The following is a 23,056-nucleotide window of genomic DNA, read 5'->3' on the forward strand; positions in this document are numbered from 1 at the left end:
AACTGCTGATGTCATTAAGTCAAAGTTGCTTGACAAGGAGGTTACCAAAGAGTCTGGAGTTAGTAGTGCTGCATTCATAGTGAAAAATAAATATTATTCTGGCAACACTAAGCCGAAGAAAAATGGCGGTGCAAATACGTCAAACAAGAAGAGAGAGACAGAAACAATAACAAAAGAAGTTGTTTGTTATAAATGTAAAAGCAGGAGACATTATCGAAACCAGTGCCAGTTATTGAAGAAAACCGCTAATAAATGTGTTTTTAACGTTTTTATAAACGGAAAGTTTAACAAGACGGAATGGTATGTCGACATTGGTGCGAGTGCGCATATGACTGTGAAAGGATATAGGTTGTTTAATCCTACCAAAAACATTATCATCACCAGCAGGGATGTCATTGTATTAGAAGGCGAGACGGGTGATATAGCAACCAGCTAAGACGCTACATGGATACCATATGATGAGACAGCACAGCATAGTGTGGGAACACCAGAGATCAGTGTGGAGAAAGAAAGCAGCGATTCAGTGGGGGAATCATGTGTTCCAGAAGTAGAGGATTAAAGTGACAGCTTTTCAGATTCTTCAGTATACACTGATGGTAAAGAAACATTTCATGAATTTCCACCAAGTGAAGTGCAGGAGGTCCAGACAACATTGGTTCCAGATCTGGAGACTTGTGTAAATACGAATCGGCAAAGGAAACAGCCAAAGCGGTACGGCTTTAGCAACATGTGTGTATCCAGTACTGTTCCAGCATCTGAGGAGATCTCAATCTCAGAGGCTCTGGAAGAGACTGAGTAGGAGCAGTGGAGGCGTGCCGTGGCTGATGATTTACAGTCATTTGAGGACAATGATGCGTGGGAGCCTGTCAAAAACCCTGGTGATGTATCTATAGTGAAGTGTCGTTGAGTGTTAGTAAAAAAGATTGATGTGGACAATAATGTGCGGTACCGGGCTAGGCTGGTGGCCAAAGGCTTTACGCAGAAGCCAGGTGTAGATTATACTCATACTTTTGCGCCTGTCATTCGTCATTCCACTCTTAGATTATTGTTTGCTCTTAGTGTTAAAATGGGAATGAGCATTACACATTTAGATGTAACTACTGCTTTTCGAAATGGTGTTTTAAAAGAAAAATTTACATGTAAATACCTGAAGGGTTTGCAAACAAAAGTGGGGGAAATTTGTTAAGATTAAAACACGTGATTTACGGTTTAAAGCAGTCATCTCTAGTATGGTATGAGAAAGTAAAAGATTGTCTTTATAAATTAAGTTTAAATAACAGTCAATATAAACCATGTTTGTTTGCAAAAACTAAGGGTGATGTAAAAATAATCATTGGGTTGTATGTAGATGATTTCTTGATTTTTTCAAACAATGACAAAGGAATTGAAAAATTAAAAAAAATTATTAGCTTCAGAGTTAATGTTAAAGGATTTGGGTCATGTTAGACAGTATCTAGGAATGAGAATAAATGTAAACAAAGATAAAAATGTTTTAACTATTGATCAAACACAGTACATTGAACAATTAGTTGAAATATTCCAAATGTCTGATTGGAAACCACAAAGTACTCCTATTGAACCAAAATTTAATGTAGAAAGATCTACAGAATGTTTACCTAATGTTCCTTATCAAAAACTCATTGGCAGTTTAATTTATTTGGAAGTATTAACAAGACCAGACATTGCCTATGCTTTAAGCTATCTCAGCCAATTTAATACTTGTTATAATATAAGTTGTAATTATGCAAAATGAATATTAAGATACAGTGTACTAAAAATTATTGTTTAAAGTATACCAGTAATGACATGGATTTACAAGGTTTTGTAGACAGTGATTGGGAATCTGATGCCTTAGATAGGAAATCCTATACAGGATTCTGTTTTATGATGTCAGGGTCGGTAGTTTCCTGGCAAAGCCGTAAACAGAAGTCAGTCAGTCTGTCTAGTACTGAATCTGAGTATGTGGCTATGGCAGAAGCTTCCAGATAAGCTGTTTATTTAAGGAATTTAATTCATGAGATTACTGGGAATTTATATGTAATTAATTTACATTGTGATAATCAAAGTGCCATAAAATTGGCCTCTAGTCAACACTGTCATAACAGGTCCATACACATAGATGTGTGTTATCATTATATGTATTAGAAATGTCATTAATGATAACATAATTACAATTAAATATGTTCCTACTGGAGAAATGCCTGCTGACATTCTGACTAAGGGTTTGTGTCATATAAAGCATTATAAGTTCATGCACATGTTAGTTATTGTAAGTGAATAATGTTTTGCTTATTTTAATAAGTGGGGGTGTTAGTAAGGGTCCTTACCACAACGCCGAACGTACAATAACGCCGAATACCATAACGCAGAATGCCAAATTGACTACAACGCCGACAGCTAGAAAACTGCTGTGTACCACAACGCCGAAATACAGTAACGCCGAAAAATGTTGCTGCCGGGAGGGGGGGCCACAGGAGCAAAATGAAAAACATCTGAATGAATTTGTGTGCTAACCTTACCTAACCTTAACTTTGTGGCAGTCCTGCAATGACATTTTTCGGCGTTTTAGTATTTCGGCGTTGTGGTACACAGCAGTTTTCTAGCTGTCTGCGTTGTAGTCAATTTGGCATTCTGCATTATGGTTTTCAGCGTTATTGTACGTTCGGCATTGTGGTACGTCCCCTGTTAGTAATTATATCAAATTAAAATAAAAGTAACCTGTTTATGTCATCTAAGGAGTAAATTTGTAACTATGTATGACAATCGTTCTTTTCAATTAAGCAGTCTGTTGCGAATATCCAACGAGTCTTAATACTTTGAGAGGTGGGTGTTACAGTGTTTGTCTAGATAGGATAAAAAAAATTAAAATTTTTTGTCTCCCCCAATTGCTTTAACCGTGATTTTCGGTTATCCGTGAACCCCTTGCCAGTTATTACCCCGTATAATCTGGAGTCTACTGTAAAAGCAACTTGACCAGTAAGCTTGCGCAGTTAATTTGCTGGGCAGTGCTGTGAGGTTAGCAGTTTACTTGAAAGTAGCATCAGTATTAGTATTTGTGTGTTGTAAATAAATATGGCACTTAAATTGAAGTGCAGCTTTTTTTATTTTGTAGGTAAATGTTTCTTTTTGAAGAAACTAAAGATTATAAGAGGTATGCATCATAAAATGAGAGCATTGGATTTAAATAAATACAATTTAACTGTGTTGGATTTTACTTGTTTTCACAGGGTAAACTTATTTTTTGTATTATCATTGTTTTATTTTTTGTCATATAGAGTGTGTAGTAGTGTATTATCGTGGTTTTATTGCCCAGTGTGTGTGTGCACTGCTTACTTTCTTGTAAAACAAGACCCACCAAGCACTGGAAACCATGTTTACAGGGCCGGCCCTACACATTTTTCAAGTGTAAGCGAACATAATTGCAGTACCACGTGGTTATCTGTAATATTATTTATACACCCACTACTTTAATAAATTAAATCATGATATTAGATAAAATAATTTACAAACTTGCATCAATTTTTACAAGAATAAAAAACGCACCTATGTTATAACTGTACATAAAATAGAGAATGTAAATGAATATAACTACACTCACATTATAAGGACGTATGACAAAACTAAAAATAAATCATTAAAAAGAGATTTTTCTGGGTTTCATTTTTGCGAATTCATTGAGTATGAAATCGGTGTCCATTTCATTAAGCAACTCATTTTCAATGGACATTGTTGCCAGCCCACCCAAACGCTCTTGAGACAAAGTTGATATTAAATAGATTTTTATCAGTTTTAACTTAGAAAAACTTCTTTCACCACTGGCCACTGAAACCGGAAGAGTCAGAAGAATTCTCAGCGCAACAAAAATGTTTAAGAAGGTGTCCATATAACCGTTTTTGGTTATGAACGACAACGCTTTAGCTGGAGAACTTTCAGACGGCAGCATAAGTCCAAAAATTTGTAGCTTGGCAAACAGTTCAACTCCGTTTATATCACGATCTGCTCCATCACTTAGAACACTGTCTAGAAAATTACAAGCATCCTTCAACTCATTTCTATCCCAAGTGTGTAAATTTGTAGTATCATAAAGAAATTTGAAACTCTTACTGTGGTTCTCCATAAGTTCAAATCTCTCTTTAATCGAAGATATTGCTGTGTCAAGTACTACAAAGAAGAATTTAACTTTGAACGATGTTCTCCCAGCCTGAATAGGTTCATCTTCAGTCTCGTAGGAGAATAGCTTTTTTGTTTTCCTTGGACGGACTTAAGTTTCTTTTTCAAAGTCAGCAGCAATACCGACTTTTTCTGCAAGCTGTTTTGCATATGTGATGACGTTATTCAGGCCTTCATCAGATCTCATTTGCTCTAGAAATCTCTGTACACTTTTGACGAGATCCATTGAGCTTTGCAGGTCAGTTGTAACCTTTTGCAAGACCTTACTTACCATGTTTATTTTGAACAGAATCTCATACCAAGTTACTAAACAACACAGAAACTTGAAACTTTGCAGTTTTCTTGCCATTCCTAAAGCAGCGTTTCTGCCAAATGCATCAAGTTTCTGGTCTTGAGAGGCTTCAAAAACAGCATCGTATATTTCCTCAATACGATATCTTAGAGGCAATAAGGCCTCAATCCTACTCTCACATCGAGTGTTGCAGAGAGATTTTACAGTAAGATTTGGCGTGTGTTTCATCAAAATACTCCATCGGTGAGTTGAACATGAGAAGAAATTAAAAATTTCTTGAATAATGCTAAAACAGTCAACTGCAGTAGGGCAAGTCAGAGCGGCATCGTTAACCACTAAATTAAGGGAGTGGTTTCCACATGGCACAAAAATTGCTTGATAATTCAAATCAAGTATCCTTTTCTGAACTCCAACATGCTTTCCTTTCATATTGGAGCCATTATCATATCCCTGGCCTCTCATGTTCTTTAAAGGAATGTTCCGTGTAGATAGCTCATTGAGTAAAGTTTCTGTGAGGCCTTCGCCTGTAGAATGTGTGATAGGTACGAAACCTAAGAAATGTTCTTTAATTGACACTTCTTCATTTTCTACAAATTTAACAAACCTTACCACTAATGTCATTTGTTCAGTGTGACTTACATCGGGTGTACAGTCCAGTAATATGGATTAATATGTAGCCTGTACTATCTCATTTAAATTACGATCTTGGATTTTAGCGGACAAGAGACCAATAAACTCATTTTGAATATTTTTGCTTAAGTAATGAACATGTGTGTCTTCCGAAGTAACTCTCCTAACGTGTTCAGCTATGACAACATCAAATTTGGCAATGTATTCTACAAGTTTCAAAAAATTTCCGTTGTTAGGACTGAAAAGAGTTTCTTTTGTTCCTCGAAAGGCCAGTCCTTGTTTCCCTAAAAATTGGACAATACAAAGCAAGCGTCTAAGAACTTGGTTCCAATGTTCGGTTTCACCTCGAATAATTCTTTCATTTTCTTTGTCAATAGTTTTACCCGAACGCAAACGTAAGGCTAGTTCCCGCCAAGACTGACAAATTTTGATGTGATTATGAGACCTTTCATGACTGTACAATATTTTTTCCAAGTCTATTTTATATTTGGGGCCGCGGCGGCCGAGAGGTTAGATCAATCGCCCTCCACCAAGGCGACCCGGGTTCAATTCCCGGCCGGGTCACGTAAACTAGGTACTAATATGTACCATGGACAAGGCCGGGGGTTTGCCCCCCTTTGACCAGCGCCCTACGCGCCCGCGTAGCTTGCGTATACCTAGGACCGGCCCTGCATGTTTATAACAGTGTAACTGAGAACACTTTGAATGTCACATGATTTTCACAGTTTAGTGCAGTCATTTGATATATGTGTGTTATTTTTCACTTCCTGGAGTGGACAAAAAAATACTGAAAACTGTTGGCAATGCTTAAAATTCAAAAAAAAAAAAAAAAACACTAGAATTGTATTTATCATCAAGTTCATTATATTCTATTAGGTATTTTTTAAATGATAAGTAGTACACCATTCTTAGTTATTTTAATAAATTCTCTTGCAGATCATGATAAAATGGACTGTAACTCACCTGAGATTTTGAGAGGAATTCTTCGTCTATATTTATTTTAAAAAATCACTTGATGAACATGAAATAAACTGACATGTAGTTAGCGTTATTTTTTCTTAAATGCAATAAGAAGTCTGACCCATAGCAAGACATCCAGAGTAGTTTTACAGAATTGATATTATATTGTGGATAGCAAAACATTGAAATGTAAGGCAAAACAGTAAATGCACAAAAATTACCTGAATGACTTCATTTTTGTCTATTAAAATGTTAAATTTAATTTGTTAACTCTTGGTTAAGGCTTTTAATTAGAAAATTTAAATAATTATATACTATGCACAAACTTTTCTGTAGTTTGCAGTGTTTTTTTTTATAAGTATTAAAAAAAATTTAAAAAAAAAACAGTTATGTTCCTAAATAAAAGAAATCATATTTGATACATCATAAAGAAAATTAATAAGTAAATTAGACTTTTAACTGCATATTCATTTTTTTAAATGCATATTAATAGTTTTGAAATAATAATACAGTGACAGATGATAAAATTCAAATTTCCAACTACATATATCCACACCTTTCGTTACCCTTTGGGTCACTGCTAAAAATGTTATGTAAGATTATTAGTTATAATAACACTGTTGTCTGGTCTAGATGCTTGAAGAAATGTTAATGAATACCAATTTGAGTTTATTTTATTTATTTGGGGGATGAGATTACTGACATTTACGACATTCGTAGAAATTGAAACGCTAATGAAATCCTCAATTTTTTTACAGCGAAATTGGTCGAAATATAAAACCATAATTATTTAGCTCTTGAACATCGGATTCGTGCCATGTTGGGTTCGTGACAGCCCGGCCTGGTCTCCTGGCGACGACAGTGCCGACGTGTTGCGGGGAAGTGTAAGCAGGGGCTTAGCCAGGGAGGGGGGAGGGTTTAGGGGTTCAAACCACCACCCCCCCCCCCCTTAGCACCAAATCTTTAATTAATTTCTTATTCATCACTCGAAACAAATTTCATATTAAAATTAATAAAAAAAATTTACCTTTACAATATTTAAATTATAAGTACCAAAAACTGCTAAAATAGCACTATTTTACACCTTAAAATCCAAATTTTCCCCGGGGGGAAGGACCCTTGGACCCCCCCGCTTTAATACGGGTGGGTGGGGGGGGGGGAGCATGCTTTTTAACACCCCCCCGTACACAAATCCTGGCTACGCCACTGAGCGTGAGGGGTGTGGTTGCAGAGGCGGAGTTCCAGTGCCAGTGGCGCGGCTGCGGCCGCATCAGGAAGTGTGCCCCGCCCTTCCCCAACATCCAGCGCCTGGCACGCCACGTCAAGGAGGTGCACATCCTAAAGGGCAACGGCAGAGTCATCATGCCGCACGACCGGAGCAGGTGCGTGCGTCATTCCACAAGATCTCCGCACATCCTTCCTTTTTTTAAGTTGAATGTCAAGTTGTTTGCTAATATCAAATATCTATTTAGAATTTAAATTCCAATGTACGATGAAACTTTTTTTATACACACTACTCACATGTCCAATAGGTACAGTAAAATGAAATAAAATAAAATTAAACTGCTAATACATTTCCTTAAACAAGTAAAAAATAATAATTGATGTGAAAACTGTTTTTTGTTTGGCCTATTTTATTACATACATAAAAAAAAGTATTTTTTATTAATTGTTAATTATAAAAAAATATTTATTAATTAAAACAAGGATGTATATATGTTTTGCTGCTTTTTTTTTTAATATATATATATATATATTTTGTGGTTAAGTCCCACTTGTGTAATTTATATGCTGCTGTAGTATACGTTGGCCCCAAGTTGTGGTAGCCACTGTAATTTTATCCTGTGTGTGGCCAACTGTAAATAATTATTGTTGCGTTCTTGCGGGGTTTTGGGCGCCTACCCTCTTCGCAGTGGATATCAGGAACGCTGCTACTGGATTGACTACCAGACTGATAATCCAGCTAGCAAGTCACTGCACTGTGTTACTGTCCAGAGAGTAATTATTAAAAGGAAAATTTGGTAGTGTTGTGTGAATAGTGGAAATTTGCATTACCTCTGACCAGGTCTATTTTATGAGTAACCGACGTTTGCTATAAATGAAATAATAATAGCTGGAAAACATATGACTTTAATGGGTTCTTGAATATGGGCGTGAAGTTACTGTTAACATGTAATTACGCGAGGACAACCAAGATAATATATTTTGTATGTTAACTTCTGTTCAAACCTAGGTGTCGGTAATTAAATGCAAATGACGTCACTGGAACACATTGAATTCCATGCCGAGTCTAGCTATACGCTGTCGGAGGCTTGAGGCTCTCTTCCTAGGACCTCCAGGTGGTCTGCTGCTGCGCTGGAACACTGGTCGCTGTAAGCTGTAATTGGCGAACTACAGAAGATCTGAGGTAGCCGGGTGTCTGGCTGAAGAATCGACTTCCCTCTCGTCCTAGAAAGTCTGGTTTAATTAGGATCGGTCTCACCAATCGTCGTGGCCGATCGCAGCTGGCGCTGACATCAGTCGTCCGGAACCACTACGGGACGAAACGGGACCGACGCGGAAGTTGGCACTCGATGTCGCCGATACTCCCTATCTAAGACTTATTCAGTCTAGATACTATTCTCCCAACTCGTAGAATGGAGAATTCTAGGTAGTACACGACCGCGGATGACGCGAATCTTCAATTCCTCGGGCGGCAACCAAGGCTTTGGTTCGCCCCAGACCGAGAAACGTCTTCCCGCTTCAAGATGGCGATGGCGTCTCCTCCTTCCTCCTCCTAACTATTTACTTTCAGTCCCTAGCAACCAAGGAGCTATAGCTATCAGCAAACTGAATAAACTGCATAGTGAAATAAAACTTGGATGTTAGCGTGTAAGAGTATCGAACTAAGACAAAATGAATAAAGTTTCCAAGGAATAATGTTTAGAAGACCCTGCAGTTAAAAGTGTGTTGTCTCTGGCAATCAGATGTGTAATATCTGTTATACTTTGGTTGTCCTCTTTACAATAAAATAATTAAATACATAATATTGGCTCATGAAATACCCAATTAATGTTACAATAATAATAAAAATAATAATAATATAACTGTAAACAGTTGGACTGGTTACACTTGGTATATCTATCGGTAAGGTATAATTAAAAGACATTATTTCATTTGAAATTTCAAATCAAGTTTCAAATTATTCATCTATGAATATGTAACTTTTTTTAATAATAATACTCGTGTAGACACCTACATTTCACCATCCTCTTTGTCTTGGTACTCGTGTACGGTATTTTCACACTTGGAAAGTCAGGGAATTTGATTAAAATTCAGGAAAAGTCATAGAAATTCATCAGTGATAGTAATTTGAGGGAAAAGATCATTCTCCAGTCTGCCATCACCCCAACTGTGAAGGGGAGGGGGGGGGGGGGGGGGGGGTTCTTTTTTCCAGAGGTAATTTAAGGTATTGTCATACACAATATGAATGACATGCCAAGTTTTGTTTGAAATAAGAAATGAAGAGAAAGAACTAGGCTGTCTATGGGGATGGTTGAATTTGGATTTTCTTTGTTTCTGGCAGAAAATTTCAAGATAGCAAGATAGGTTAATTATATTATAAAAATTAGTCTGGACAATTTGAAATTTAGGTCGGGGAAATTTTATTACATATTTGTTTGGACAGTGCATGGATTTGACTTTTGCTTTTGGTGTTTATTGTACTTAAAAAAAAAATTCATGGAATAAAATAATGTGATGTTATTTGTATCTCTGTGTATGGTATAAGTCTATAAGTTATAATAACTTAACGAACACCAATGAAAGTTATGCGTCACTTAACTTGTCTCAAATTTTGCCAGTTCTCATAAGTAGTAGCAGTGTCAACCCATTTACCAATTTCCATAAACATGCAGTTGTTCACAGTCATTGTTATCAGAACAACAGCGATTAAGGGATACATAGACTGTTAGTACCACTATTGAGTATCTTCAAACTTTAGACGTGTTACAGTAAAATCCTGATTATCTGTGTTAATTGGGACCTGCTGATGCCCGGATGATTAAAATCCTGTAAAAATAATAATACATAATCTGTTTCACATTTTCAAAGGCCACCCATGAATTTGTATTGCATCATATATTTTGTCTTCACTGAATTCTTAACACAATTTAAATCTTTCTATGTGGTCTTTCTCCTTCTGCAGGAGAGGCGACAACCCATAAACCCCCCCCCCCTCTCCCCCAACCACAGAGGGCAGACTTAGCTGTATGGAATACAACAGATTTAGACTGTTATAATACTTGAATGTTTACGCTATAGTTTTTTTCTCCCTGTCAAAATAAGTGCTTTTTATTTTTTATCTGGAAGGCATCACAGCTGCAATTCTGTTAGGCCTTTGTGATTTGTATATGTATGTATTGTGAAGGAAAAGATAAATGTCATCGTGAATGTAAATTATTGTTTTGTAATAATTATATATATATTTTTTTTTGCATATTGTTCCTAAATCTTATTAATCTCGTGTGTATTATTTTTATTTGTACAGAAAGTTGTGTACTTCAGTACACTTGTGTTCATTTATTTATAATAATTCAGTATTATTTTACAGGAACTTCATGAATTCACGTGCACCGCCACAAACCCAAGTCATTAGTCACAGTGAAACTTCCGGTTTGTTCTTGAACTTTGTTAGCTTGTCTGTCGTGCATTTATCATTTGCTTTGTATGTTACATTTCCACAATAGGTTTTTTTTATTATTATTTTTCCCCTTTACCACATTTGGCATCTATGTGTTGCATTATTTTTTTTTATATAGACTTAATAATAATGAAGTTTTCTCATTAATGGAACTAAGTTTTATATTGCTGTGTGTGTAGTATTTGTAGTTTAGTTTTATATTTTTGTACTGCTGTCAAAGAAGTGTGTGAGTCACCTCTAGAAATACCAAAGAAAAATTCCTAGTTCGACGTAGTTGTTGTGTGGCTTCTTCACAATGACTGCAGATTCAAAACAAGTGTGGAAGTCCTTTGCTTTTGCTTGTGCTTCAGTAACTTAATAATTTGTTTTTTGCACAAAAATTATCTGTTACCAACATGCACTTGGATAAGTAATTTTTGTACTTCTACGTGCAGATAATCAACATTTTGGGTGTTATGCCAGTGAAAAATGAAATGGTTTGAAAATTCTATGCTCAAGTCTCACTGCAATTCATTTTTTTTTTTTGCGTGCAGGCATTATCAACAGAGATGAGTCAAGACTAAAAAACTTTTATGTTGCTATTTACATCTCAAAACAATCTAAATTGACGCCATTTTGGAATGAAATACCAGCAGTATGCCATAGATTTGTAACACAGCAAACAAAGTTTGAGAAGAAAATATTTTCATGTGTCCCTAAGTATTTTTTCCTTCTAGTGTAAATCGATAGAATCTATGTTCTGCATAAACGTTGTGAAAACCTTAAGTGTTATGTTATGTTGTTGCATCTTCATATCTTTGATTATCTAGTCAAAATGGCTGATGGCATTTGTTTTCGTGTAAACAAGGCTATAATGCAATTTGCTTCTAAACTTCTAATTAATGCCTTTTTTTAAAGTACATGATGTGATGCTTAAAAATGTCTATAACTATTGTGATGTTTTGAGGAGGGGATCGTTTTAACCAAAAAATGGTGGATTAAAATTTAAAAAAATTATTGTGGAGTTAACATTCCTTTCGGTTGTGTTTACACTTTTTGTTTCTGTTATTTTATCGCTAAACAACAATTTTTTACAATGCCCATGAATGATGTTAACAAATATTATAATATATAAACAAAATATCAAAAATATTACATATTCCAGAAAATAAGATGAATATTAACTTAAAATAAATATATTTTAGGTTAGGTTAGCTACATTAATAAATATATATATTTAATAGGAAGTAAATAATAGCTGACATAACTAACTAACCTTTTGCATTAGTTAGTATTGCCCTTATTTCTAAGAAGCCAATTTTCTGCAGACTTACCAAAATATTTAATATATTTATATTCCCAAACAAGGCAAAAAACCGTATTTAAACCTACTCTTTGATAATATTTATTTTATTAATTTATATGTCTAAGTACGATGATTAACTACTTTCATCTAATATCAAAATATAATCTTTACTTGTAAGTTTCTGCATGCATTAATTATTTTTAACCTTAGTATTATAGTATGAACCATTTTATTTCTCTAAACAATAAGAAAAACTGCACCTACCTACTTGAGCTTGACTTGACTATAAACAAATTAAGTTTGGACTCGACTCGACTTGACTTAAAAGTATGACTACTGAACTCGGCTCGAACAAAAAATTTGCATTCTCATCCATCTCTAATTATCATTTGAAATTTTAGGCCATTTTAGTAAACATTTACTTGTTTAAGCTACAGTATTCGTTTTTAAGGTGATCTTACACACCCCTTGGCAATTTTTTTAATTATTTACTTTACACATACTAATTACTTTCTGCTGAATTTTTTTTTTGTGCACAGTGAATGTTTTTGTGTTATTTTTTTTTTTTATTAGCATTGTAATGTATTTTTTTTATGGTGTGAAATGAGTGAAACTTATTAACATGTGCAGTTTCGGCAAGACAAAACGTTAGTTGGAATGTTTGCCCAGCCAAAGATGCAACATTGGTTTGCTTCGTAGATTTTTGTTTGTTTGTTAGCTGCCTGTTCTCCTCCTGCCTGCATGGTCGGTGTGCTGTTGTTGATAGGAACTATGTGTCGTCTCGTCGCCCCCCCTTGCCTGTCCACAAGCAGTTTTCCTCGCCCGCCACGCCCCAGGCTTCGTACCAGCACATGCATAGTGAGTATACGCAGGCCCCTCCCCCGCAGTGCCGGGCATGGTGTTCCGCTTCCACTAACCATTTGCTTCTGTATTCTCTCCCCCTCGTCTTGCAGGGTTGCGGGCTGATTTACGGTACAGTAGGTCGCCGATGAGTCATGTTGAACAAATACACCATTTATCAGGGTGTACTGTGTCTTTGGTGCTACTTGAAATCGTGTAGCTGTTAACCTGAAACCCGGAACCCAACCGAGAACCGGGGAAAAAATTATAACCAACACATCACTATGCTAAATAAATTACTTTCATTGAATTTATTATTTAAAAAATTATTTGTCAGGAGAGTTAAGTTTTGATCGAAAATGCTGATTAGTTTCAATATTTTAATTGCATTTCGGTGCTTCGTGGTTTATTAACATCAATTCCAAGTGTTATGTGGTGTATTGAAATTTTTTTGGTGTTATTTCAGTTTTATTGCAATTCACCATATAATCTTGTCCCTAATGATACATGATGCTTGATGCACTATGAAAAATAATAATTTTTGATAAGCATTGCCAACTATTTGGAACAATATTTTTTTATAATTATTATTATTATATATGTAACAACACTCAAATGTAAAAATTAGTTACCGTATTTACCCAAAAGCAAGATGAGGATTTTTCACAAGCTTGCAGCATAAAAATTTTAATTTGTCTTGCATTGGGTTATAAATATGAGATTGACACTGTTGATAATTTTTTCCTGCGTGCCATTGAAGTTAATGCAGACTATGCCTGGCAATCTGCGGGCTAGGGTTCCATATCCAATTATACTTTTATTTCTTGCAATATTAAACTATTAGTAATTACAGAATTTAAATATGTTTAAAGCAGTTCAATCACACTATTGGGCGAGGTTCTCGAATTAAATAAACATTTAATTATCTATTCTGCTTTTTATTTTATCATCAGTAGACCCTTTACTTTTTTTTTATCATTTTCCAATCTAAAAATGCGTTTTTATGACAAATCACTGCAGAGCAAGACACTATTTACAACTGTAGGGACTGTTACAAACTTAGGGAAAAAAGGATTTGAAACAGCTGCCAGAGCAGTGCCATGTGCTCTGGACACACGAAAGAGAATAAAGAAAAAAGATCAAATGGGGATATAACGACGACAAAAACGTTGCTATGATGGAAGGACAAAAGTTAAAAATAATAAATCACGCTCTACAGTAAATACAACTCAAAAATGTTTCATTTAAAACAGTTCCTGTTTTGATATATTAATTAACTAAATTCACAGTAAACTTTACTAAGTTTAATTCTTTAATATTGCGAGAAATAAATGAAAATGTAAAATAAAAACTGGTACCTGTGAGAATGGAACCCCAGCCGGCAGATCGCCAGGCCATACGTTTGACCACTCCGCCATGATAGTGGCTTACTGGCTTGACAAATTGTGAAAAAAATGTATATATCCGAAAAACTCTACTTTAAAATTTTTAAAGAGCTTTTTCTCGCTTCTGAGATATTTTAGGGCATTGAAAAGAATACCTACCTGTTTCCACTCACAGTTTAAGCAAAAAAAATTTTGTGTGCCCTGACTGGGACCCTCACCTTAGTAAGGTTTCAACTCTAAATTTTCCTGGTATTGCAGCTTGCCATTTTTTTCTATTAACTGGGTCGTTAGGTAGGTTAGAAACGAAAATAACTTGGCGGTTTTAAGCCGTAACCTTCGATACAGCCAGATGCAATACAAGAGCGAAGAACTCTCTCTCACCATTTCAACTGAACTAACAAATGTAGAAAAACTTTATAAGGCATTTGTACAGATTAGGCATTTACCAAGCACCCGAAATAATGAGAAATAGTGATTTGGGAAAAAAATTCAAAAATTGAGGCGGAATTAGGGATAATATCATATTATATATGAAACTCCCATTCAACACAATGTTGATGAAGGGGACACCTACTACTATTGCCGTTAGTTCGCAGGCCGTCGCGAGCTTCACTAAGCCGACGAGACACGCCAAAGCAAGGGATAGGAAGTTGCCAGACATGTCTATATGACTGTGGTCTGAACTTAATGATATCTTTGGAGTAACATTTATTTACCATGACTTTTTCTCTAAGATATACAGTACATAATTCTTTGGGTTTTTTTTACTAACGTGTTTTTCATAATATTAAAATTAAAATTGTAATTCATGCAGTTGGGTCCAAGCTAGATTGTTTTCTAGCTTTCAAATACAGCTATTCTGTAAATTTAAACAAAATCGTTGCAGCTGTTTTTGAAACTGTCAATACATTCAAAAATTGCTCGTTTAATAGCTTTTTTTGTTAATACATAAATCATTAGTATGTGTTACTTGGATGAAACAAAATGTTAAGTCTAAAGTCCTTCACTTCGCGGCCAAACTTGCACGGTCGGCCACTTGGCCCACGCAAGCAGCGAGGAGTCATGGAGGTGTCACTTTGCAACCTTGCCCTCACTTGTTTGACGTGAATGCCCACCTTCAATTCTCAATCATTCATGATGGGTGCACTTAATGCCATAATTTATTTGATGCTTTTCTTTATTTTCTCACTTGGAATTTTTATTAATAACACGTGACTGGGAGAAAGGATTCTCTGTATTTATTAGATTTCCGATGTTTGGCTGTGGAATGCAGTGTTTACTTAATCATCAGTGTTTTAACATTTGTGTGTTTATCTAGTTTGTGTTGTAACGTCTACCAGACTTGTACAAATCTGTTGGTTTGTGCCCATCAACTTGTTCGCCTCTTGTTTATTTTTCACGTTTTAAGATTTGGTAATTTTTTTTTAGATACCTGTTGTGATAAATTACAGTTACCATATTTGTAACTCTAATAACATTAAATATTTTACTGTATGAACTGCAAAACTAAATTTAACTTACAGAAAATTTAAAAAAAAAAACATATTTTAATACTCAAAAACTTATACTTAATCAAACAAGATAAATTACTATCTCAGTCATAAAACTAATTTTTTTTCATACACCAAATCAATTTTTGTGTTTAGCCATTGTTTGTCAACTTTTTTTGTTTTGTAACTGTTTCTAAAAAAAGAGTTTAATTGTTTTGCTGTGGCCATATTTTGTCAGCATTTTACCATGTTTTTATTTAGTTAGTAGACTGTAGATGTTTGTACCTAAGCATGTTACTAACATTTTTTTATGTTTGTGCTTAGTTTTGCCAGACTAACCATTAATAATTGTACATACTCTTCAAAATTACTTCAATTAAATAACAGACATATTTCTGTGCATTATTCCATAAGGTGTTCACTAACCTGATGCGTTAGTTTGTGTATGTCGCTGGCATGTTGCCTGTGTTTTGCAGTGGCTAACCCTACAAGCTCACTCGCTCACAGTCTGTCTCGACAAACTCCATCGCCTCACGCACATTTCGCTGGTAAGTCTCTCTAAGGCGTACCGCTGCATGCACGTTTCCTGTGAACATCATCCTGAAGATAGGAATCGGCTAGCTTTCCCGATTTGCCAGTGGCTTTGCATTTGTGTTTATGCTTATGCTTCTCTCGTAGCTGTGGAGTGTAATGTAAATATGATCTACTTGTCAGTGGAATTATTGATTCCTGAGCTGTGCCGTGATACTTACACACAAATAAATTTCAAAAAAATAAAAGCTGATGTGATTTCCCGATTTACTACTTTTCAAAAACTAGGTGTTACCATTACATAGTTAAAAATAATCACATGGCATTCTCATACATGCATGTAAACAATAACACATTATTTATAGGGAAGTCAATGAGATTTTTGTGTGTACTAGTTGGGTAGTTTCGAGTGTTTCAACTCATTGTCAGAAAGCTACATTGCTTTCAAAAGATTTTAAACATTGTAAATATTTAATACAGAAAGTAAAGATAGCAGTGCAACATGATGGGCAGAAATGCACTTTATATTGTTCTTGGTTGCAAACTTTATTGTTGAAATATTTTCTTTCTTTGCTGTGGCTTTGCTGCAAAATCTGCGTTAATATTTCTTGGCTCGATGCCCTCGAAATGTAAACTGACAAGCATGCCTTCCATCTCTTTAATTGTGATCATGTAATTAATGGAAATGCCGTTAACATTGGCCGTCTTCCGTAGAGTTTGATTTGGTACTCCTGCTCCAAAGTGTTCTTTTTTATTTTCAGTGTTTGTGATTGATTTTTATAAACTTTTTCGTGAATAAAAAGGTTAATCTTTTTTTTTTTTTTTTTGGGTAAGATAGTCAATTCCTTTGACCTTTTAGTGCAGCTCAAGATGATCTTAACATAAGAAACACTGTGGACTCCAGCAACTTTACCTCTCACTTCCTCCCTCCCCCCCCCCCCCCCTTGTAGGACAAGGATTTACCTATTGACCATTAACTTTATATTTTGTATTTTACGGTACTGTACCTACATTTTCATTTGGGAAATAGACTTTGTCAGAGTAGACACTTATCAGGAAATTAAATTGTGCTGTGTAATGAAAAGAGAAAAAAAAATAAACTGGGTTAAGATTTTTTCCCCCAATTCATATTTGAGTACTTATGGTTTGAGGCCAACGACAATCATCACATATTGTGTTATCTTAGGCTGATCTTTTTCATAACTACATACTTCTCCCTACTATCATAAAAAATAAAAGCCTTTTCTGCGCATGCTTACATCATAGTAATTCAGTCGACAAACCTGTGTTTCACTGGCAGTAATTCTTGTGTTTTTCAGCTATTCCCACCACTGTCCGTGCTACGGAACCATTGTTTGTTAGCGTTCCACCAAGACCTCAGCGGTTGCTCCACTCTGAGGCATATATTAGGTACGTACAGTAGAAATTAATTTTTTTTCTTGGATTTGTGTTAGAGAATTTCCAGTACCGTGTAACATAGAAACCTAGAAAGTGTACAGCATGTATTTAACATTCACATACATATTTTAATACTTTCGTAGAGACAAAATTATGTAGTGGCATACATAACAGGTTTTATTCTTGGATGAATTAATTTTTCAATTAAATGGGTTTGCAATAATTTTCATATAGTTACGGAGGGTGTTTTATTATTCCTGGTGGATTCATTTGTCCCATTTATCTTGACTTTTTTAAACACTTAATTTTTTGTTACATTGCAGACAGACTTACTATGTATTCCATGTATAAACTGTATTCTTGTGGTGTCAGCCTCTATGCGATAATGTCAGGAAAAGTGGACTCTCACACACACATAATATATAGTGATAATGAATTTGTATAATATAAGCCAAGCACTATATCAAAAGTTATTCAATGTAAAATTTATTCTGAGTTCTCAGCAAAAAAAAAAAAATATTTAAATAAGGTTGTAGCCTTGTCGGCTTGAGACTCGTGTGCGTTTCTCATCACACCATAAAAGCGTGCAACCTAGATTTTAACAGAATTTTGCAATACTCTTTTTTTTTTTTTTCCCCTTTTTTTCCTTTCTTTTTTTCCTTTCTTTCTCTCACTTAAGGGGAGATATAGAACTCTAAAGATACTTTCTTAGAATCAGCAATTTTTTTAGGTCATAGGGTATTTTTATGTTTCATTACACAGGAGCACAATCCTTTATCCGAAATGGTCGGGACCAGCAGCATTCCGAATTTCGGAATTTTTCGGATTTCGGAATTTTAATACAGGAGGCCTAGTAAAGCCAAGTTAGGTTATGTCAGATGTATTAAGGAATTCAAGCAACATAGTACAAAAAACAACAAAGTACATAACGTTAATAAACACTGCAGCATAAATAAATACCTGAAACAATCGCCAAAATAATTTGTTTTTAACAACTGATACTGTAAAACATCTGGAGAATGTTTATGGTGCGTCGTCATCGCCGTCAACTCGTACGTCTCGTGATCGGCCGGGAGCAGGATTTTCCTTCTCCTGAGATGAAGCAGCACGAATGATGGCATTTTTAAATGCCTCTTGAAGTGTCACTTGTTTTGGTTTAGTTTCCGCAATAATTCCACCTTCTGAGTTATTGATAATGTTAAGTGTTTTCGTTTTTTTTCGCTACCACCCATCTTCATATCGGAATGCCTTTTTGCCATTGCCGTCTTCAAATATGGCAACACGTTCGCGTAACAACACGGTTAACTACTAATCGCGATAAAACAACTCCTATCGTAGCCAAGCAGCAAGCTGTAACTGGCGCTAGTTTGCCGGACAAACGGTAAACACAGCGCCTCGGCGTTGCCAAATTGCATGCTGCCTTGCTGACGCAGTGCTGCCAAGTCACTCGCTTTAGTCACGCGATCGCGACTTGAGTTTGCCACACAACTGCGAACAATATCGCGGATGTTGAAGTTTTGAAAAATATTTCGGATTTTGGAATTTCGGATAAATGATGGTGCACCTGTAACACCATGTTGGTTTAATTTTCTTGATGTTGCTATTATTTATAGACAATTCCTGTAAATTCATAATGCTAGCACACTTGCATTTTATATTTTGTCCCAAATTATGCCACCATATTTACTAAGTGTTATCAGATAGCTTAAAAATAGTCATGCATGTGTTGGTAATTATGATCATTCACAGATAATGTTTAGAATGTGTGGTGGCAAAATTTGCAAACTTGCAATAAATGCAAGAGCCTCAACAACAAAGACAAGAAAAACAAATAATCAGAGTGGTGTGTTAGTTTTAAGACAGAAAGCAGACATTTAGGGTATATATATTTTGAGATTATTTAAATCATTCTTCAAAGTAATGTTTGCAGGCTTTCACGGCCATATTCTGAAGTAGCTTGGCTTCTGGGTTGTAGTAGCGACCTTGGCGAATAATTCACCGACGTATCGGTCGACATTGCAGTCGCCATCATCAGGGAGCAGTTACTTACTGAGGTTCTTAAAAGTTATCCTGCCTTTATATACTCTCACATGAGGGTAAGGTGCTTCCTAATTGGCTGCAGCTGTGGGCCAATCAGAGCCTTCCTTTCTTCTGGTTGGTTGGGCTGTTTTGCCAATCAGGGGCGATCTGTCTGATGTTGGATGTGGAGCTATGTTTTGAGGATTTCTAAAGAGTGTGTTCCATTTTCATTTACTTTTTTTTTTTACATTGTTCAAAATTTGATATCAAGATTTTATTTCTACCCAGTTCCTACCTTCTGTAAATGTAAATGACACGACCATAGGCTGGATTTGAACGTGTGTTTGTGAAGCGTAGAGATGGGTGCGTTGCAGGTACATAGAGGGCCTGCAGGCGGACAACCGGTACATGTCGAACTGGGACCGGCAGCTGCGAGCCACCCCCGAGACCACGCATCCGCCCGACCCCAGCAAGCTGCCCGCGCACTGGCTCTCCAACAGCGTGGGCAACCACGGCAGCATCGTGAACGCCCTGTGGGCGCTGCGCGACTTCATGATGCGGGACGCGCTGGGCATCAACAAGGCCCTCTGAGACGGCACGGCGTCGTCTCGTTCGCGAAGACCACCTTCACGCGGTGGAACATTGGTGCGACATTCCCCCCTTTATGGAGCTCTCCCACGTGCATTTTGCCTGTGTACGTAAAATATTAACTGTCCCTTTCAAAATGTTTCAATAGTGTACCACTTTTGATCTGTTACTCATAAATGTTCATAGAAAAAGCATTATTTTTTCCCAACTTGATGGGTTTTCCGACATTTTGAACCACTTTGATGTTGGTTATGTTGATACAGCACGGCAAATGTGTGATATCTTGGACCTTGGTAATCCTGAGATGTTGAATAACTCCTAACGAAAGTTGGCAAAATGAGAAATATGTATGTGTTAGTTTTGAATGTGTTTATTAAATTGCAAACGAGCCACGTGGAGTTTTGTCTAGAGAGCTTAGAATACTGTGTTCACCTGTAATTGGGTATATTTTATAGCTGTGTTGCATTGGACATTACAGTGACAGTCTAACCTTTATCACTGCCTTACAGATGATTTTTTGTGGGAGTATCCGTGTGTAAGCATGGTGTAGAAGGGTCTCACTTGTGATTAGGTAGTTTCAGAGGAAGAGTGTCTCAGCTTCTGCTGTTTTCTGGGAAACTGTGCTTTTTTTTCCATTTCGAAGTGATTTGGGCAGATTGCTTCAGAGATAGCAATCCTTTGGTTTAGTTGGGAAGGATCGAGCAGAAATGAAGGTTGATAGAAATGCTGACATCTAGAGCGTAGCTTACATTCAGTTTCTTGTGAACAAATCTTATCAAGTCAGCTTTCTTCCCTCATCCCTTCCCCATTTAGTGCTAGCTTTAGGTAGAGTTTATAATATAGAGGTGTGTGAGAAGCCGCCGCCCCCCCCCCCCCTTTTTTTTTTTACGGTTCGAGACAAAATTGAAATCAAATTAGGAAAATCTTCCAAATCAAACCTAATTAAATTCACAGAATTTACTATTATAAAATTAATGTATTTTTTACTCAATTAGCTAATTCTTCAAGCCTTATTAGTGCACTGGCAGTTATGATCTATTTTTAATGACTTGGCTGATTCACTACTCCCTGAAAACCTCATGATATCAGGATTTTATCGAAAATCGTTCTTGATGTTCCCAGACTCGCATGTTTCATATAACTAGTATAAATATTTTAACATTTTTTAACATTTTGACTATCACTAAATATTTTTAAAAAGTTAAAATATGTATATAAAACTTCTATACAATAAAAACTTATTCAGAACTGAATTGAAAAACTTAAGAGGACACTTCGTTGAGTTGTAAACCCCTGAATATACATGACACCGGAGTTTAGCCATTACCAAGTCATAGATGCAACTTGTGTAGGTTGATTGTGAAAGATTGTTTCAATACAAGAAATGCCAAAATGTAATTTTTTTCTCATGTTAATTTGTTGATTTGTATCTGTTCCTTAATATTTTTATTGCTCTGAAATTTTAAATTTGTCTTGAGCATTTTTGTACACTTGTGTGTTCTGAACTTTGCTTAATAAAAAATGGTACAAAGAGTAAAGACGTGACTTCACTCCCACGCTCACGTCTGTCTCCGTGGACAAGGCACGGACCAAGACAACTCCGAGAGTGCGGTAGAGCGTTGTGCGTACACATCCTGAGCCTGTATCTTGCCCATTCAGCAAGAGATGATTCCAAACAATTGTTCACCGACTATGAAAATATATCACATGCTGGAGTTAATACAGCTCTTGTTTTATTTACGAATACAATTTCTTTATAGACTGTTTGGTGATTCTCAACGTAAGTGGTGGTCAACCGGTTGATCACTAGGGGCCGGAAAAATTAGCATCTTGTCAAGGATACAAATTTTTTTTGCTAATTACCAACATAAATGTTATTTTACCTAATTTTCTAAATTAATGCTCTTTCCAGATAATTAGTTTAAAATGTCATTCATTTGTAAAAAAAAATTAATCCTAAAATGTCCCATAACTGCAACATATATTTTGACATTTTTCAAAATTGTTCAAAGAAAATGTTATCTTTTCACATTTACAAAGAAACAATTCTATTGACTTATAACCTTTCAGTGAACTGGCTCACATTATGTTCATACTTTGCTGTTAATCAAGGACACAAGTGTATGTATGAATAAGTTATTTTTAATTATGTCTGTCATTAAGACTTAAGTCTGAGAAAATCACAATCGCGATAAACTGAAAAATAACACGTATTGTGATGTTTTGATGTCTAAACGTGATTTTCTAAAATTTTTCCGTATTTTCACGAATTTCTACCCAAATAAAGAAATGTTACGTTTCCTACTGTGCTGATGTTTTGTACTTCTTCTCCCGAACAGGAAGAACCAATACAGTCACACGCCAAGCCGTTAGCAGCTGGTTGAAAAACAACATGCTCTGCATCTAAACTGCATTACTTATGTCAGATTTGACTGCATTTGTTTTTCTTTACAGCCTTTGAAATGTCTACGAGGGCTGGACAAGCTTAGTTTAAAAACCACACGCTCCGAATCTGAACTGCTTTACTTAAACATATTTTTGGCACCTTTCCCCACCTCCCCCCCCCTTTTTTTTCCCTCCCTTTTTTTCCCCTCCCTTTTTTTCCCCTCCCTCTTTCTTTCTCTCTCGCACTCTTTCTTTCTCTGAAATTTTGTCTTGTTTGAGAGATGACCCAGGATTACACTTCAGGATTCCCTGAAAAGGGAGAGAAAGCACGCTAATGGAGCCGTCGCAGTATCCTTCTCCCTTCTCATTCGTCTACACACACGCACTTTACTACTGTTTATA

At 35.9% G+C, this 23,056-nt stretch overlaps 1 protein-coding gene across 20 annotated transcripts in view; it reads left to right on the plus strand.

Annotated features, from left to right (window-relative positions):
- Positions 1-21,807, plus strand: part of LOC134532555 (protein polybromo-1) — a 100,503-nt gene extending 78,696 nt beyond the window's left edge. For 7 of the 20 annotated variants that reach the window (XM_063369102.1, XM_063369228.1, XM_063369120.1 and 4 more), the window contains 5 exons: positions 7,284-7,434; positions 12,785-12,876; positions 16,210-16,281; positions 17,584-17,674; positions 20,056-21,807. In XM_063369102.1, coding sequence (XP_063225172.1) covers positions 7,284-7,434; positions 12,785-12,876; positions 16,210-16,281; positions 17,584-17,674; positions 20,056-20,272 — 623 coding nt within the window. In that variant the 3' untranslated portion in view covers positions 20,273-21,807. Of the gene's footprint in view, positions 1-7,283; positions 7,435-10,643; positions 10,706-12,784; positions 12,877-16,209; positions 16,282-17,583; positions 17,675-20,055 lie in introns of all 20 variants that reach the window. The other 13 variants (XM_063369147.1, XM_063369247.1, XM_063369258.1 and 10 more) reach the window with 5 other exon arrangements.
- Positions 21,808-23,056: the final 1,249 nt, after the last annotated feature.

The sequence above is a fragment of the Bacillus rossius genome, chromosome 1 (genome assembly GCF_032445375.1).
Source record: "Bacillus rossius redtenbacheri isolate Brsri chromosome 1, Brsri_v3, whole genome shotgun sequence".
In the NCBI taxonomy this organism is placed as follows: domain Eukaryota; kingdom Metazoa; phylum Arthropoda; class Insecta; order Phasmatodea; family Bacillidae; genus Bacillus; species Bacillus rossius.